Here is a 20,180-nt window from a genome sequence, read left to right on the forward strand (position 1 = left end):
TGCCTAGCGTTGAGATCACATGCGACAATGAATTTCCTGCGATGTCTCGTAATCTTGACCAAATCGTTCTTGAACTTCCTGGCCATTCCGTTGCTTTCAAAGCACTGACGAGGGCAATATGCTGCAATGATCAGTAGAGTTCCGCTGCTGGTTGATATTTCTACCCCTATACTTTCGATTATTGAAGTTTGATAGTGTGGCTGGATTGTGAATTTTATCGGCTTTTTGATCGCGATGGCAACTCCTCCCCCTTTGGAGTGCGTGCGGTCGAACCGTACAAGGCTGTATCCTGGTAGGCTAAAATTTATTTCTGGCTTTAAAAAGGTCTCCGTTAGCACTAAGATGTCGACATCTTCCCTTGTTGACAAGTCGAGCAGTTCCATGTGTTTCTGCTTAACAGCATGGGCGTTCCAGAGCATCATTTTCAGAGAGTTAGCAACCATACTGGATCACGAACTCACCTAAAACACGGATTTGTTCGGCACGTGTATTACACTGCTGAAGCTGGGTCCACATGGCGGTGAAAATGGGCAGAAGTTCTGCTGCAGAATATTTGGGGGCTTGACTTGAACCGTCTGGAGGACTGGTGTTTGATTGGTTGGGAATTCCAGACCAGGCTGGGGCGCTGTTGATACCACATCTTTGGAAACCCGGTGGTTTCCCACTGCGCGGCGGGAGGTTATCTTGGTGGTCACTTGCCAATTTTGGTGTGAGGGCAGGAAAGTTTGCTGCTGTGAACTGTGGAACCTTGTTCTGGCGACGTCCGGGTTGGTTTTTTGTCGAAGCTTCTTTTCGAATCTGCTTGTATTTCTCGCGTGCCTTACACGTTCGATCTGATCCACGATGTCGCTCTTTGCAGTTGGCGCATTTGTACTCCGCTGCTCCTTCGATTGGACAGCTGGTAGTTTCGTGATTTCCGGCACATATATTACACCTTGGCGACAGGTGGCAGTTCCGTGTGCCATGCCCGAAGTGGAGACAACGCATACATTGCGTCACATCCTTAATGCCACGATACGCCTCCCACGAGACGACGACGTTGAAAATTGCCTTCATTGCCTTTAACGCACCTAGCGTTGCTGTGCCTTTACGAAAATGGACAAGATACAGGCAATCTCTGTACTCTCGGTTTTCTGTTTTTTCCTGGAAATTATGTATACAACTAGGGGCTGTAGCTTGTAGCGCTCCTCCAACTCGGCTTTAATATATTCAGGTCGCATAAAAGGTAAACCTCTTACGACGGCTTTGAACGGCTTCTCAGCCGGCATATCGTGGGTAAAAAACTGAGCGCTTAATTGTATCTTCCGGACCGGTATTTATAGACAGATCACAAAAATAAATTTTGTTTGCAGTTTGGCATGCTCACAACATAAAAAAACAATATTATAAAGTATTTACTCGTATTGCATACAACGTCACTTTCAATTGTTATGTTTTCCATGGATAATATGTGACAACTTGTTAGTTTATTATAAAAATTTTGATTTTTTGAAAATTTGAGAAAAATGCGATTCTAGTTCATCAATTACCTTAAATAGCATCAAAATTGGGTAAACTACCGTACATTTTGACTACTACCTAACAGTGCAGGACCAACTACCTTGATTGAATATAATTGTAAGACTGTGGGCCTGAATTGCTGGCATAAAAGAATGAATTAACGGCAGGTTGATAAAATCGGGTACAAAAAGTTCATAAAATCGGGGGTGCATAAAAACGGGGGTGCATAAAACCGGGAGTTTATAAAAACGGGTCGAAACTGTAGTACTCTACTCTGGCAGTAGCTCTTCAGGATCTGGCTCATTCTTCTGTGCAGCGCTGCGGCATTGGCCTATACGAGGCTGGATGACCCGGTGACTTCCCTGACTTTAACAGCAACACCAGTTTCAGTACCCTCCACATTTCGGAGAAATTGCCATCATCTAAACACTTCTGCAGTGTCGACGGGCCCTCACCGTCACCATGACGACTAAGTACGCGTCTTCCAGGGATTGACATCTACTTCTCAGCATAGCTACTTATAACAAACTGGATTGATCTTCCCTTTTAAAGCGTCCCTACCATCTTGAAACGTCACTTGCGCTCCTCTTTCACTCTCGGATCTTGCTCTCAGCAGCTTGTAGCAGGGTTACCATATTCACAGATATTTCTTGAGCGTTTTCTCAAAAATACATATCTGCAATGAGTTACTCTTTTTGTTTACTTTCTCTTCTGTTAATAATTCGGTCACTTCAACATTTATCCCTCAACTCTTCGCATAATATGCTAGTTAAAACTAGAAAAACTCTAGAAAGAGAACTGCGGAGACTCCATTTTGGGTCGATTGGATTCGCGTTTAGCTGTCAAAAAACGAATCCAATCGAACATTGCCTATCCTTATAACATTGGACGTGTTGCCATACAATGCCGGGGCATACGTTGCCAAAAATGCTGTTTTATTCTCCGCAGTTCTAGTTAAAACCACCGTCTTTCGATCTGTACTGTAAAATAAGTGAAAAGTGTCATAGTGACGCCGTAAAAATCGAAAGAGAAAGTAAACAAAGAGAGTAACTCATTGCAGATATGTCTTATTGAAAAAAACGCTCAAGATTTCTGTAATGTCACAGATTGATTTCATAGATTTTTGACAATATTGTGATTTTTCACTGATTTTTTTGGAATTTTATCACAGATTTTTTTTCCTGTTTTAGTCATCACAGATAGTGAAAAGAATTTTTTGGCCGAAACAGATTTCAATGTGGCATCCCAGGCTTGTAGCGTACTCATTTGACCAGTAAGTTGCACACCATGGCTCCAGTTTTCGTGGCATTGTAAAGTCACAAGCCGTCACAATCCGTCTTGTTAGACCAGTTGCATCAGCGTACTTGATTCTGCTGTTAGCCGAAGTGACTCAACAAAGAGGTTTTCGTTAAAGACTTTCGTCTTCCACTTTAGCTTGCTGGTCGCCCTTTTCCGTGCTGCAGCAGGGTTCCATTGGCTGATGCGTTAGCGAATTGCCTGGTGGTCGCTATGGGGATATTTCTCGCACACTCTCCAGTTCGCCGTCAGTCAAGGACTACAGAATGTGGCGGAATTTCTCTCGCACTGGATTCATCGCCATGGCCGGAAGGAATTATGTTTCGCCAATTTGAAAAATATGCTGTTTAAAAAAATCGGAAACCTCTAGTTGTGAACTTGACCCCAACGTCTGTAACACCCTTAGGAGTAGCAATAGCCGCGTGAATGCACTCTTATGTGGATGGACTTCAGGCGCAGAGACCCAGCAAACGAGATGTAATTGATGCCGACGTCACTTTTTCGCCTTCCAGTAAGCTCGAAGAACAAGGAGGATTCGTTTCTGTGTCAACAGGTAAATACGTAGAATGGTCTGTCTCCGTTCAAAATGAACGCATTACAGCCAGTATTACGGAAGCCCTCTATATCCCCGCCAAAGTCAAGCCGGTGCAATCAGCATTCGCCGCTCGTCCGCATCCTGTGTGCGGGAGCGGTGAAGGCGTCTTTCAAATTGATGCCAACGGCAAGTACGAACTCAATTGTATTAATACAAACATTGACCAGTTCCTTGCTTTCGGTCAACCGCGGTATTCAAAACTTAAAATAGATTATCAGAACATCGGTGGTATGAGCACGAGAATCAATAATTATCTGATAGGAAGTTCGGATGAAAGTTTCGATAGTTATAATCGCCTAGACGTGGCTTAGCAAAAGCACTCTCTCAGTGCAAGCATTTAATGCAAACTATGATGTCTTCCGTACTGATCGTAGCTCACGGAACAGTCTCATGACTACCGGCAGCGGGGTACTTGTTGCTGTCCATCGTCGCTTAAAAGCACAACTGATTGAGAATATTTTGGAGGTCTATGTCGAATAGGTGTGGATACGAAGCAAATTGCCGGATTTTCTGCGTGTGATGGTTTAATCTTTTCCGGATTAAAATGACGCTCCGCTTCTGACGAATTAATGCTAGCAGATCCGGAACTGTTACTTTGCTTGACCGTTGGAATTTAAATCGAATGGCGTGGTGAACGAGAAGACTGTAATATCAGTTTTCTATTCTAGTTGTCAAGATAGGTGAGTCTGTATTCGAGGAATTCTTCGTATGATCTGGTATTACGCAAGGCATCCGTCTCGGTCCAAAGAAAATATTCTCCGGTGGGTGATTTTAGTTCCAATTGGCCCTGGTTAATAGCACGGAGCTGCACAAACTAATCCATGGAGACGAAACACCTTCTCTCCCGTTGTTGACATACCCCAAGCAACCAAAAATTCGGATAATACTTAAAAGCACATTTCAAAGTTCACATCAAGTTCTTGGCGAACTTGAAAGCTGCTTAAGACGCTATTAGAACATAAAACGTACTGAAATATTACTTAAAACGAGAAGCTTAGTCTTCGGACATCTGACAAGAACCGACTGAAATCACAATTCTTTCTGTTCAAGATTTGCGGCTCGGTGTATGAAATTAGCGGGAACCAATCACGAATGAGCTTCGATCCGGATGGTTTAAAATCGGTTTCCCGTGTGTGTATGCTGCCTTCCACCCATCGAAAATGAAAACGATGGCCTCTGCTAGTAACCCATAACGATACAAACTGATTCATTCCCCACAGCTCACAAATAATTCCTTCTCGGTATTGTACAGCCCTCCGTTCGCCCCAAGCAGCCAAAAACGAATGTTAATAGAAATAAATCTGCAATGGACCTATATTTAAAACTTCGTGATTTAAGTATTCGGTTGGTGTATCATATTGATGGGTTTGAACGAGGTGAAACGAAAATTTTCACCATTTCCGAGTAGTTTTTGTAAGATTTTTCAAGTTTTTCGTTATTAATGCTTGTCATATGTACTCCAAATTTTAATACTACAATGCTGAAAATATTTTCGACAAAAAGGCGATAAAATTGATTAATTCCATAGAGTACAACAAAAGATATAAACGTTTCAAATCTTACACGACTTTTCTTCATAAATTTTGAGAAGCCGTCAGTGGTTAGTCGCGACAACACAACGTAATCTATCATAAACGTAGGCGAGCACCAACATATACAGCGAAACAACTCGTGAAACACCAATTTGCTACCGTACACTTTACCGTAAACACTTTGCGAATGCAAAAAAAAATCATTTTGGGCCATGAATCGTACTTTACATTCTTGCATCATGATTTAAGTGGAAACGATGGCTATTACACAGCATTGAAGTAACACCAGACGATGTTATATATGCCGGTCAATAGAAATTCGTGTTAAACAAGCGCAGTCGATGGAGATGTTTAGATCAAAAACAAAACAAGCGCAGTCGATGCAGATGTTTAGGTCAGCAAATGCTTACCGAAATTGAAGAAATTCATCGAAAAATATCGCGCGCATCAACAAATCATACTTTGGTCGGATTTTTCAAGTTGTCATGCGGAAACTACCGGTGGGTTGAACAGACAAAAACTTTAATTTGTTGCCGAAAAAGGACAATCCTTCAAACATGGCGCATCAAATCGAATTTTGGGACTGTTATCAAACGTATACATCAAGGGCTGTGAAGCTCCAAACGAGCAGCAATTGATTTCTCGAATCAAACAAATGAAATTAAAAAGAAATCGTCCAAAATCTAATTCAAGGTGTTCGTTGCATGCGTAAAATCGAAATGTAAATTCATTTTTGGACAGTTTATAAATAAAACGAAATACCATTAAGTGAAGCTAATTCGATGTTATGTTTTTAAATGGCGTACACTGGAATTTAGTCTAAATATTTTCCTAATCATGTTAGTTGATTATAGCCTACGATCTAATTTTGCATCTCGTTTCGGTTCGTAAAATGTAAATTCTGCACTTATTTTATTACCTTTCATGTCAAACCAAATCTGGAATAAATATAGTTGTTTTGCAGGGCATGGCGACCAAATAGAACAGAAACACAAATTATACCTTCCATCCGCAATCAAATTCACCAATCAATTACAAACAGTCAGTAATTATCTTTTACCATTTAGTCTAATTTGAGATTAAAGTTAATAAACGTTTCATGCTTAGACAAGCGTCCCAAGCTAAGACGTCCATGGCCAGGTTGAGGTTAATAGTGTCAACACAACAAATCCAGATTATTGTATTTTTACAAAGTCTCTGTTCGCCCAAATATATGCGAAATCGAAAAATAAACTACTTGTTTAGGATTACCGTACAGAATGAGTAAAGTGACCCAGAAAATCCGATGAGAGTGTAGGGTTTACTCTGTAACCCCACTCGCGCACGCTAGCCGTGTATCACTTTCGTCTTCTATTCGTTTTCGTCACCCACACTAGGATAGTGATCAGCTTCTGCGATACGTCAGACCGCAAGGAGCTGACAAGTTGAATTGAACCGTTGGAGAGTGCACATCGCTGCAAATAAAATTGAAGTTCCACCACACCATATCTTTTTCCTGTCGCCGTTGCCTGCTGAAATTATCACCCGCTTCCAAGTTCCGTCGCGAGTGGAAGGTTTGATACCGCGAATTTCTACCGGTCACAACACTACTTTTTTGGTTGAAATTATGATGAATCAGTTTTCCGTGTAATGGCGTAATATACACACTAAAAATAATGAAATTTAAACGACATGTAAATCAATACGAATGTAAACATATAAGAATTGAATTAGAAATTTGATTGAAAATTACGTTAAAATCAATGCTCTCAATTGGAGCATCAAAAAGCATACAATTTTACACTTTCCTTCGTGTAAAATTACATGTCATTCATTTTACAGCAATATTCGAATAAAAATACATTGAAGAGCATTGGTTTTCCATTTAAAGAAACTGTAATTTTCAATCTATGTGTAATATTATAATAAAATTCGTTGAAGAAAGCACGACAAGTCGTGTGTATTTGTGGTGAAACCTAATTTTACATTTATATTCATGCTCCAAATATGTGCATGCAAATAAACTTAAAATTACAAAATATTTTTACATTTCTAAGCACTAATGCGTATTTTGCAAAATGTAAAAAATGACCCTGAGCATTTAAGGGTTAAATACGCTGATGGCGCCAGTTTCAGTCAATCACTAAACCAATCGTTGGCGAAACTGACAGCTCTATCGTATAGCATCTGATGCAACCGGTATCCAAGCAACGATAAACGTGATATGCGCAAAGGAGAGCGATGAAGTAAACAACACACTGCTATGAATGCTATCGAACAGGGGTAACATTAACGAGTGTTAGCATCGCTGCGCCATCGAACGACAATGCATTGAATTATTCGGTGTTATTCTGTATTACTACGAATTAATGTGATTTGCTTTCTCAAAATCGACAGCACCATTGCAACGGAAGATTCGATTGAACCACATCGTTTCTTTGCCAAATATTTGACACTAGTGTGGGTACTTAGTACTCGGTACTCGGTCTGTGAACACAAAAACGTGACGAATGAAAATTTTTAAAGTCACGTAAATAAAAAAACGAAACGAAACGAACGAACACAAAAAATTAACACATCTATTTGTATACCGAAAGTTGGATGTGATATATCCGATGTCGTGATGTTAGTGGTATATACGATATTTTTTCTTTTTTTTATCGCAAATTTTTAAAGTTGGATATCTTGTACTGTGTGCTCTTTGATACTATGGAAATGTTCGTTTACGGTTGACATTACTCATGTTTTGTTCTGCAATCGGCAAGACTAGTAAGCTTAGTTTAGAATAAGTAAATTGTGTCGATAATTCAGTGGTTTCAGTATCTAGAACAGCAGTAGTTATTTTCTATAGTGGAAAAAAAAGAATTTCGGTGTATTTTGTGTGCGAAATTGCTACTGCCTGGGCCATGAGTTCTTCAAACGTATCTGTGGTAAGTTGTACTTGATTATACGTGATTATGCGGTGCGGTTAGCATTCTTTCAGTGGCATGATTCAGAATTGTCACGCGCCTAAATGTAGATGAAAGTACAATTTTAGCAAACCGGTTACTCATATTCAAAACTTTGCCTTTGGGGTGTGAATTATTTAAACTATAACCTCGTTCCACACACTCATGTATATCGACAAAATATTGCTATAAACTAGGGTGTTATACCTATTTTTGCCATGTTTTGTTATTGTGGTTGGTAAGAATTCATTTGGAATGCATCGATTATTGGCCGAGAAATCATTGAAGTCTGGGGGGGCGAGGTCTCCATGTCTAATATGTTTAAAATAGGTGTATCACCCTACAACTTGTTGAATGTTCTGGGATTTACCTTTCTTTATGTACACTGAAATATTGTACTAGATGTTTACTACTAAAACTATTACGAATCATTCTAGTTACTAGGTGACATGACTGTGAGAATAGGGCCCACTTTATCATTGCAGTGAAGCTCTATTTTTTAATTTCGCCGTTGGGATCCGATAATTTGTGTCGATAATTTAGTGGTTGACATATCGGGGCTCTTTTGCCGACCGAAATCAACTCTTCTTAACGTGGTTGACTCTGCTGAAAATAATAGAAGACTGTTGGTACGATTTCAGCAATTTTTGTAAATGTTTCGTAGCATAACATATATTGCAAAAAATACGTCTTTATTCAAATTACGAAACAATTTTTTTTTTCAAAATTGTTACAGAATGAAAACGAAATTTCCCCAATTTAAAAAAAGCTGTAAGCAACCGTTGTATGTGAACCAAATCACGATATCTGACAATCCTGACACATTTACGCAACCCTGTAGTACTAGAGCACAAAAATATCTGTTTTATTCATCAAATATCGGAGCCCAAAGCTCCCTTATATTTATGATGTCGACTATGTCGACTGCTACTGGACATGCGCTTTTCAATCTAAAATACTGCGAGGTGTGAGTATCTACTTTGGGCTCCGTTCCTGTGCCTTTATCCCGGCTTTTCGCGCTCATTTCGAAATTTTACGAAATGACCGATACACAGCCGACACTACTGATTCATAAATAAGCTGGGTGAGACCTTTCCGATAGCACCCACCTTAACAAGTTTTCTATTCATTTAACCCTGCAACGGTTTCGTGGAGTACATTTGTATCCCAATATAAAAATGGCTAACGTTTATTGAATTTATTAACAATTTAATAGATTTATCTTATTTTCTTCTGCGGAGTACATAAGTCTTATATTATGTCATATTTTATAGAAGCCTTTTAAATACGTCAAAATTTCCCTTTTTCGTAATAAGCACAACAGACTCAGGAATTCTGGTTGGTAAAGCTGTATCGTTGTGCAACATGAGGCCATCCTAATTCGCCATTTACCTCTGATTCAGAACTCCTATCGCTCTAAGACAAGACGTGACAATCGGCTTCTTATTTTTCATTCGACATTCTTCTTTTCGCAGATTTCCACCCTGCTGAAATCTTCCGAACAGTGGTGCTATTTTTAAAATGAAAATGGATTCTTGTTAATTTATTTTATGCCTGCAATATTTTGTATCTTGAATCCATTGTATTAATAAAGGGTGCCGTTTTTCCATGTCATGGGTGTTTAGTAAGGTTTGATGAAACCATTTTCTGACAAATTTTAGATTCATTTATTCATTTTTACTTTTCTAACGATAATAATATTATTTGTCAAAAGTAATTACATTATTTTTCTATCAATATAGCAACACTGCCAAACATAATTTATCCCTGCAGTAACATTGCGTACGGTGCAAAAAGTCAGAATCAACCAATCAGGAGCTGGAACATTCTGACGTAAAATTGGAACAAAAACGACCCCCTCTATTGTCATGTCTTGTCTTAGCTATCGCTTACCTCTCCGCCAGGCACGTAGCCAGAGGGGGACCAGAAGACTGAAGACCCTCCAAAACTTTCCAGAAATAAATTAGACAAAAACATGAATTTCGGTAACTCTTGAAGTTTGTAAATACGCGAGAAAAGGTTTGAATAAATGGATCAGAAAATGTTGCGCACAACTTGTATTTCTGTCGTAGGTCATCAGTGCCTTCGACTAATCATTGCATTTAAGCGTTTTCAGCACAAGTAATATTGAAGTTTGCTGCAAATGGTATAGACACATTCCAGCGTTATGGGACAACGTTTGCACGCATCATGCAACTGTTAACAGCTCGTCGTATGAAAAATCATACGATGTACGATATAAAAACTTAATTGAATACTTTAAACATTCGAAAACAACGTTAATGTTATGAGTTCGTTGTTTTTCAGGTTGTCCTTTCATCATGAGAGGTGAAAATGTCGCGTTAGGGGACAACAGAGCAAAATATTGATTTTCTAACCTACACTTGTATTTATCAAAAAACCTGCTCTATCTCTAACTTTAGAGCATCCATCTGTTCTAGGAATTTGATCATAGTCATAGAACAAAACTGTATACTTAGATTTTCGGGCTTTCAGGAATTTTTTTTTCACGACCGATGCGAACGCTGCGTTAGGGGACAACACCAAAATGAATACAAACGGTCGCATATGAAATGTTGTCCCCTAACGCGACTGAAGTGTTTGTTGAAGCTCAAACAAAGCAACGTATATTACCTCTAAACCTGTAAATAACTTAAAATAAAGATTTGAAATGCCAAACCAGATGTATTTCTAGTTTCACCTTCATATATATTTGACAAATGATATTTAGAAATCAAATTTATACCACAGTGTGGCCCGGTATGGAAGAGATTGTAGTCCACTATCGCAACTTTATAATGGTTCGGAAAAGGAGATTTCAAATATCATACTCTGTTGCGTTTCGGCTTCGCCTCATCAGAAACCGACACTAACTTATTGTCGGAATAGATTAGCGCCGGTTTGACGCAAATCCCTTAAAACTAAAACACACTTTATGTTTCAATCGAACGACTGATCAAACGTGATGTCCCGTTCGAGCAGAAGTTCTGTTTATGCCGATGAGACACGGTGAAGCCGAAACTTGTCTTGGCTTAGCAGGCCTATGCGAAATAGCATAGTGGTTTCAAATAGTTTTGGTAAGTTGACTACATTATTGAAATCGGAAAATATATGAAATAAAATTAACTGTTTATTAGGGTGACTCAACAAATTTTTATCGTTGTTGACCAAATAAGTTCTCTTCAAGTAATTTTGGTGCGCTGACTTTGTTTTTTGACACTATAAAAGCATGAAAATAAAATTGACTGTTGATTAGGGCAGATCAAAAAACGCCATTATGGTGGTTCAATATTTATTTTCTTGTTGCGTTCAAAATAAACAAATATGACTCTGAAGTAACTCAAAGGTAAGCCTGTCAAACGATTTTACTTAGTCAAGTAGTTATTATATTTACATACTGTATATAATGTTGTCGCGAAATTCAAAAGAGAATATCGCACTTCCAGTTCAACCTCTGGCGTTTTTACAACCTCATAGATGAGCAAGATAACACTTAATAGTGATGATTGCGGAAATTGATCAAAATGTAGTCGATTTACGCGATTTTTGGAAAAGAAGGGAAAGTCCCAACTTTTTGAAAATTTTGATATATTACAGTACAAACATAAATTTCGTTAAAAAAATTCACACAATTGCGGTCTTATGAGTCAGCTGGCCTGGCTTGCCATTGAATTTCCTAAATGATAGAAAACTGGAGAATTTCGTGAAATTGTAGCTTTTATTTGCGAATTCTCAGAAATGCGTATCCTTAGGATAAAATTTTGACTGTAACGTGCTATAAAAACATTAAAAAGCTGCGTTAAACTACGATGTTTGGTTCATGTAGAAGAAAATCAATTCCGAAAAGACAAACAGTGGTTTGTTCCAAGTGGTCAATAATTATCCCGTCAATTCGAAAAAATATTAAAGGAGGACGAGTGAGTAAATTAGTTTGAAAAATAAGTTCTACATGACTAATTCTAGGCCAATTTTTTATCACATAATGTGTTAATCTACGTTGTAAAAATTTTCGAACATACTTACCTCCAAAGTTGACAGCTTCAAAATTATGTAACCTTGACCTTAAATATTCTTATCATTGATATTGAAGGCTGTAAATTAGCATTTCAAAAACCATTTAAATACTTTTTGCCGATAATCAGTATTCTGACTGCACAACAGCCTTAAATTAGCATGCTCAATGCTTTCGAATCATTTTGAATGGTGCACTCAAAATGCTTGGTAAAAGCAATTTAAATGCTAGAAGTTTGCTTTGAATTATTTTGATTATAATCATATTACGTTTTCGTCTGAGCTCTACACACTTAATTTTTCCTGCCGAATCTCAGCTTTTTTCGCATCTATTGCCAAAATCTTAACAGCTGAGATATTAGTAAACAATTTTTGGGCTGAGATCGCAATAAAAGTGACGTTTCATAGCTGATACTCGGAAAATATCTCACCGAAAATCATTCCCATTCCCACAAATTTCCAAAAGTCTCCGTGATGATTTGAACAATTGGTCAGACAATTATTATAGTAAAATTTAATTAAATTAGTATCGCTGACTTTTCTTCAATCCAAATAATTTTGGTTTGGAGGGGGTTTTAACCCCCAAAACCCCCCATTGGCTACGCCACATTTAAAAACATAGTGGAATTAAATGGAAGAAAACCTTTGAAATATTACGTACATTCCACTAAGACCTCCGTTCGCGTATATATTATGATTGTTGTGTTAGGGGACAACGCAAAAATGGTCAATTTTCGCCCCCCTTTTACCCGGCGATCCATTTACTCAAACAATCTGTGTACAAAGATGAAATCTTTGTACAATATGTGAACAATAAAATGGCATTTAAGATTACTTCAAAGTAATTTTATTATAAACCTACCGGTGTGGTACGGAAAAATCAATTCAATTATTAAAAACCGATTTTATCCACCTAGCAGTGAGATGAGACATTTCTTACACATATCACTGTTGGATCATTCATTAGTTTGCAGAACTCATGCGTAGTAGGCACCCAATAAGAGGTGGAATGAAAACAGTTTCTAGTCCTGCACGAATAAAATCTCAAATAAACTGAATACATAATAGAAAATCAATAAAACGAACGAAATAAAAAATAAAGCAAAAAATTCCCGAACCAAATAAGATTAGCTCACTAAATGAAAATTTAGACTATGTTTAAAAATAGTTATAAGATTAATAGAATAAATTGACTCTAACTAACAAATTGAATGAAATAAATAAAAGGAATGACTGAACATGAAATGAATAAAATTAAATATTTGAACAAAATGAATTAAATGAAACAGATGATTCACATGAATCAAACGATTAAACTGAATCAAATGAAACAAATGAACTCGAATGAATCATATGAATCAAACGAATCAAATGAATCAAATGCATAAAATAAATCAAATAAATTAAATGAATCAAATTATTTAATGAATCCAGTGAATACAATGAACCAAATGAATAAAAGGGATCAAAAGAATGGAATGAACAAAATGAATAAAATAAAAAATAAATGAAATGAATAAAGAAAACAAACGAATCAAATGAAAGAAAAAACGAACTGAATTGACAAAATGAATAAAAAGAAGAAAATCAGCAGAATAAAATGCATTGAATAAAATGAAAAATTAAAATTTGACGCGAATCATATTGTCACCCATTCATTGCGTATCAGATCACTTTTCTAACTCATCTTTAGTTTAGGAATATTCATAAATTTATCGTATTTAACCTCAATCAAAATAAAGCACAACAATATTCCATTTCTCCTACTTTTTGTGATGGTTCACAACTCCCAGCCCGAGGACAACTTGACAGCTCCCATATATTGAACTCATAGGCAAATTTTGTGGTGATTTGGTGATGTCATGGCGGCTCGAATGGAACAAAATTTAAAAAAGGCGCATCCCATCTATTATTTTCTATAGCTATAAGAAATGAACAATTTAAGCATTTCTATCACCAAATTTATTTCGCTGTTCAAATTAAAAACTGACCATACCTTAACAGAAACAAAGCTTCCATTTTGGATCTAAAAAATCCAAGAGAAATAAATCGAATTTCAGAAATACAAGAAGATGGCTTTCAAAATCGAGCCACTTCCACTTATATTGAAATTTCCGAAAATCTTCGAGATCGAACCAACATGAAATCCTCCGGTAGACGCCGTTCAATTAGTTTTCTGTCGGGCTGGAGCTGAGTAGTAATATGCGAAATGAATTATGAAGGAATCCGTACCAAAACCATCGCAAAATCTTTTGGACAGAATTATTGCAAAAGTCGAATAAAACTTTGGCAAGAGCCGAACATAATTGTATATGGGGCCGTACACAAATGACGTAGATTTTTTCGGCGATTTTTGACCCGTCCCTCCCCCTCGTAGCATTTGGTTACAAAATTCTAACCTCCCCCTCGTTAATAACGTAGCATTTACCTACCCCCTCCCCCTCGTCCCATGCAAAGCGCCCAATTTTCTATTATTTTAAATACATGTCCTTTCAAAATGTTTGACGACTTTTATCAACATTTTCATTATAACAGCAAATTGCGTGCAAAATAAGCCCATTTCATCACAAATATAGTGTTGATTGTTTTGTTTGGAATTTTATATGTCAAGGGGAGCATTAAGAGAAGATCTCTCAGTTCACAATCCTGCAGCTGCCAATGATTCTAAGAAGCATACGTTCATCTAAATTACTAAATTTTATTTGGTTGAATCCGAAGTGAAAATTTAATTCAGCTTCAAAACTAAGTCTAATAGTTAGCAACATTAACTAACTAATGTAGCAAGTTAAATCCGCATTCAAAATCTTTTCGTATTTTTGTGAACTTGTAATTCCGCGAATCGTAAAATTTACCTCATGAAAAACCGCATCAAAAGTAACTTGTTTGAATTTAAATTTATTTCTCTTGGGAATAATGGAGGATCATTAAATTGTTTTCTCTAAACAATGGGCTTTAAACTTAATGCTACGTCGCACAACTTCTGACCCTACCCTCCCCCTCGTCACACTTCGTCACAAATTTGGTATACCCTCCCTACCCCCCCAAATGCTGTGTTATTTATGCATGGCCCCTACTCCTGGCAGCATTCTAAAACCGGACACTACCGGTTTTCTGCCAGAATTCTGGTAAAAGCGCACAAATTTGATCCAAAACCAATTTTGCTAACTGTGTAGAAAATCCCACATATTTCGTATATTCCCAAACAAAATTCTAGAATTCTTGACGTTCTAAATTAATTTGAAACAAGATGTCATATGTTCTCGAATTGTTAGGCTTGGTGATTTACTTTCATTGGCCAAAATGATTTTCATTCATATTTCTCGGGCAAAAATCACAAACGATTTACCGATTACACGCTTCACACAACAATAAAACAAAAAAAACAACGACTTCCAGTTAAATTTATAATAAGATTTATGTACCTTGCTGACAGTTTCCAGTTAGGGATAAATTTATTCTCTAATAATTGTTTTCTTTATCCACATTTTGGATGAATCAACACGGTTAAAATAAAATACCCAAAAATGGGTATTCAAAGTACCCAGTTTTATGTTCCATTCTAGCTGTCACAAATTGGGTGCTCTTACGAATTAGAAACTGGGTAAAATACTACTCATCTCAAGGTTGCTGCTCAACAAGGAAAATGAGCAAATTTTTACTCATAAATGGTTTAAAAATACTTTGCCATTTTTTTAAAGGTGAAATCATCGGGACATGGTACAGTTATAAAAAGCATCTTAACAAGAGCTAATTTCACTGTTATTATTTTACAATGCAACTTTGGTAAGTACGTTCACTATAATTTTACAATCGGTCTATTAATGGTCAATTGTATTCTAGCATTTCATATTACTTGCTAAACACAGAAATATTACGAGTAGAGGGTTGTATAGCGCACCAGGCCTTGAACGTGGATCGAGTTCTTTGTCGACGCTACATTTTACAAATATTTACGCCCTGCTGCAAAAGTTTTGTCTTGAAGTGGTTTACCTGTGAAGAGTCAACCGGCGAAAGTGAAAAGTTTCGAGCTGCAACCTGTTTGTGTGTGTGTAATGGATTGAATAATAATTAATAAATGATGATTTACAGTTTATGCCTATCTATTTTTGGCGATCGGCACTATTTGTTTCTTTCGAAATTGAAATTTTCTGAAATTACTCAAAAATGGGTACTATTTTACTCAATTTCGATTCTTTTCTATATGCACAACTGAGTAAAAAATTACCCATTTTTTGACATATACAGATTTTACCAATTATTACGTATATGATGTTTATCCAATAAATGAGTTTTCACAGTTTTGTCGGAGATGGCTGTTATAATACGCATTAATGGGTACTTTATTTTAACCGTGTAGTCGGAAAGATGTAGTACCGATGTCGGATGGAGATGAACTACTTCGATCAGACATCCTATTGAACTATTAAACAAATTTTTCTCAATTATGAGTAAAAGCGTTTTAGTTGCAATGAGTAGCTGAAGGCTTATCCTTAAGCAAGCTCTCTGAACTGTCAGAAAAGTGAGGTTAAACATTTTCATGCAATGTTTTATTCGCAACGCAACGGGATCAAACAAGCACAATGAGATGTGAGGTGATACTCCGTGATAAGGTAGACTCAAAACATGAGTTCCAATAAAATTTATATATGCTATAATCGATATTAAATTTTTTCGATAATATCGATATTACCATCAAATTAATTGAAGTTTATTATTGTAATATACATTGATACAGGTCATATACATTAACTGATGAGTGTGACCTACAATACTATGAATAAATACAATAAGCATTGATTACAAATAATTGATAATTACTTTCTTTTGCACTAAAGACAAATGTCATATTAGCAATACCATAATAGAACCGTAAATATTAATGTAAACTGGGTATGCGGTTGAAAATTTGTTACAGTGACACAATCCATGAAATGCATAGAAAAACAGTGTAATGATTGAAACGTCAGCAGAACGCTAGGAAAAGTGAAACGCAAATCTGAGCCGGAAGAGAGGATGAGTAAATTGCGTCGAGAGAGTTCCTTGTTAAAAAAGACCATTCTGTAAACGTATGTTGTGGAAACAAGACGTCAATTTCGACAGCGGTAAATTTGCGACTTTAAAAATAACCAGGTGGTTACAAGGTGGAAAACGACAATGGGGAACGTGCCATTTGAGCCAGACGCTACTGATTCCTGATAGGTGAGCTGCGTACAATACAACCTAAGACAAGACGTGACAATCGGTTTCGTATTGACCATTGTATGAAACGCCTTAACCTTACAAATTTGAAAAGTGCTGGTCCTTTTGTTTACAGTTTGGACTTAACAAATTTGAATTCCATTGAAATAAGCTTAGTGCTAATAATTAATTACCAAGAAATTTAACCGCAAAACTACTTACCAATTCAGAGAACACTAGAAGTAATTGATAAACAAATAATTAGTTCACTTATTAGATCTTTCATATACGTATTCGCACAGTAGGGAATAGCACAATTTAATTTTAAGGCGCTCTAGAGAACATTTATACTCCTAGAAACATGATTCCCCATATATTTCAAATGCTTCATTTTGAGAATACGAATAATCTCTAAGTTCAAAATATAATCAACAGGACCACCACCTGTCACATTTAATGCATGACGTCACTGTGCAGTGACCAATTTTTCCTTCGACATTCTTCTTTTCGCACAGTTTCACCCTGCCGAAATCTTTCAAACAGTGTTGCTATTTTTATTAATGAAAATGGAGTCTTGTTAATTTATTTTATGCTGGAAATATTTTGTATCTTGAATCCACTATATTGATGAAGGGCACCGTTTTTCCATGTAATGGGTGTTTAGTAAGATTTGATGAAGCCATTATCTGAAAAATTTTAGACTATAGTGTGGTTTTGTTAAAGTTAATTAACCACGTATGCGGTAAATGCATGATAAATATTTGTTTCACTTTGCGCAATTTTGTCATTTTTACTTTTTTAAAGCGGACCCTACACGAGACAAGAATATTGTCAATAAAAATATTGTCAAGACAGCTTCAATACGTCAATCCCATTTGAATCCTACAGAATCAATATTTTCAAAATGTCCTTACACGATCAATATATTGATCAATAATTGGTTTATTGTCAATATTTCTGCTCGTGTAGGGTCCGCTTAACGATAATAATTTTATTTGTCAAAAGTAATGCCAATCTTTCCTATAAATATAGCAACACTGCCAAACTTCATTTCGCTATCTCTGCAGTAACATTGCGTACGGGGCAAAAAGTGAGAATCAACCAATCAGGAGCTGGACCATTCTGACGTAAAATTGGAACAAAAACGGCCCCCCTTATTGTCACGTCTTGTATTAGAATACAACATACTAACTACGATATGCTCGTTGCCAGTTTTGTTATAAACAATAGGAATAAGTATAATCACAGCCGATGTAATCATCGCATCATTATTTTTGAATGACATTTGAAATTGTCCACCCTGTTGAAATACGGTTTAAGTGCCATCCTTTGACAGTTTACTGAATAATCATTTGTTGTATAGCAGCGGTACTAATGAGACGAATAAAGAATCATCTACCCTTGATCTAGCCAATTGAAACATCTCTGTCATGAGTCATAAAAACAAAACTATTATCTTACATTCCGATGCAGAACTTGACCTTTCTATTTCAACAGATAACACGGTCAAATCGTAGTACACATGACAATAACGAGGCTACTAGCATTCTGAATGCTTATTCGTCTGGGCTCGAACATATAACGACTAACTGATGTTTCCAGCACCTTATCTTACCACGTGCTTCTGTTGTGTTTTCCTATACGGGACCGAAATTACATTACCGTACAAATTGTACCAACTTATAACCGTGGCTTTCCAACACAATAGCTACAGCATATAATAGAGATGACGTACGCCATCACAAACATCGTCCAATTTTACGTGTATGAATAAATTGAATTTATGCATCGGCATCAGCCGCAGAGTTTTACGTGATTCGCCACACCAGGCCCGAACTATTCTTGCATGGGTGAATTGTGCCAATATATCGAGTATGGTTTGAACATAAAAAGAGCCCCCATGGTACTTGACATATTCCAAAATTTCATTTTGAATGGAATGCTAGTTTTTTTGTATGGGTTTGTATATTCTCTTTCCCGAACAAAAAAGTGACGGCATGTGTTGATGCACCCTTTGCCCAGTTGCGTATACTCTCGAGTTCTTGTCATGTCAGAGCATCCTGTTTTTAGAACATGTAAATGGCAGCACTTTCCATCAGCGCTTGTGAACATCAAAGAGAATAGGGAAAGAGGCGAATAGTGTGAAGCAAAAAATACCTTATTGAGCAGACCAATCGAGCAATGTAAATAAACATTACTCATGCGCTCTTATTTCTCACTTTGCGGAGGGGCAGTATTGTACACGACGCTAACATATTTTGATGAAAAACAATAAAGATTTGAAATTATGTTTTCCGCCGCATAGAAATTAAAATTTTGATAGTATATTGATAAATCATGGTTGTAAAGCGTATTTATTATTATGAACTAGTTTGAGAATATCTTCGTCGAGCGACATTTTTGTATGTTTTCTATGGTTTTTAATGTTCTACGAAACGAACAGGTCAAACGGCTACCCAATAAGTATTTAAATAGTTTTACATTTTATTTAAAGGTCGCCTTTGGTAAAATATGCCACTTAACAGCATATACTATTGCTTGATGGTTACTTGGGAAGGTTTATGGGACATGATTTCTTGGTTTGAATGACTAAAACAGGTATTTATATTTGATGCTCTAAATTAATTGTATTACACAAATCTCATAGGGCCATTGAACGACTATCGTGCTTAATGGATCGCGATTTGTAAGGTTCGTGAATTTTAAGTCTAAAGCCTACAAATCTTTCAATTATTTTAGTTTTAATGTCATGCCAATCTTCAAACGAAGAAAATTTGATTGCTTTCATTAAAGTAATTAACGTCGTGGCAATGTTATTATTAATATTCGCAAGTGTTTCAATGTTATCACGAAAAATCCTCTCTAATGCGACAAAGAACATATACACCGGTTCAGTGATATAAATTAATGAGTTACCAGTATAGTCCTTCAAAATCGAGTACTTCGTGTACTGCTTTAAAAATGGATATTCACTGATGCACGGTATGAAGCAGTCTTCACAAACCTTGTAGTTTTTCGCTACGCTTCCAAGAATATATCCGCCAATATGATATATCTGATTCTTCTCAGAGTTATCAAATGTTTCATCGTCAAAAATTATGTTGGAAAAATCGATATCAAATAGCGTACAATCTTGTTGGT

At 36.7% G+C, this 20,180-nt stretch overlaps 1 protein-coding gene across 1 annotated transcript in view; it reads left to right on the forward strand.

Annotated features, from left to right (window-relative positions):
- The first annotated feature begins 7,637 nt into the window (after positions 1-7,637).
- LOC131685200 (nicotinamidase) overlaps positions 7,638-20,180 on the forward strand; it is a 181,188-nt gene continuing 168,645 nt past the window's right edge. Inside the window, exon 1 of the mRNA XM_058968750.1 lies at positions 7,638-7,832. Coding sequence (XP_058824733.1) covers positions 7,809-7,832 — 24 coding nt within the window. The 5' untranslated portion in view covers positions 7,638-7,808. The remainder of the gene's footprint in view (positions 7,833-20,180) is intronic.

The sequence above is a fragment of the Topomyia yanbarensis genome, chromosome 2, assembly GCF_030247195.1.
Source record: "Topomyia yanbarensis strain Yona2022 chromosome 2, ASM3024719v1, whole genome shotgun sequence".
Classification (NCBI taxonomy): domain Eukaryota; kingdom Metazoa; phylum Arthropoda; class Insecta; order Diptera; family Culicidae; genus Topomyia; species Topomyia yanbarensis.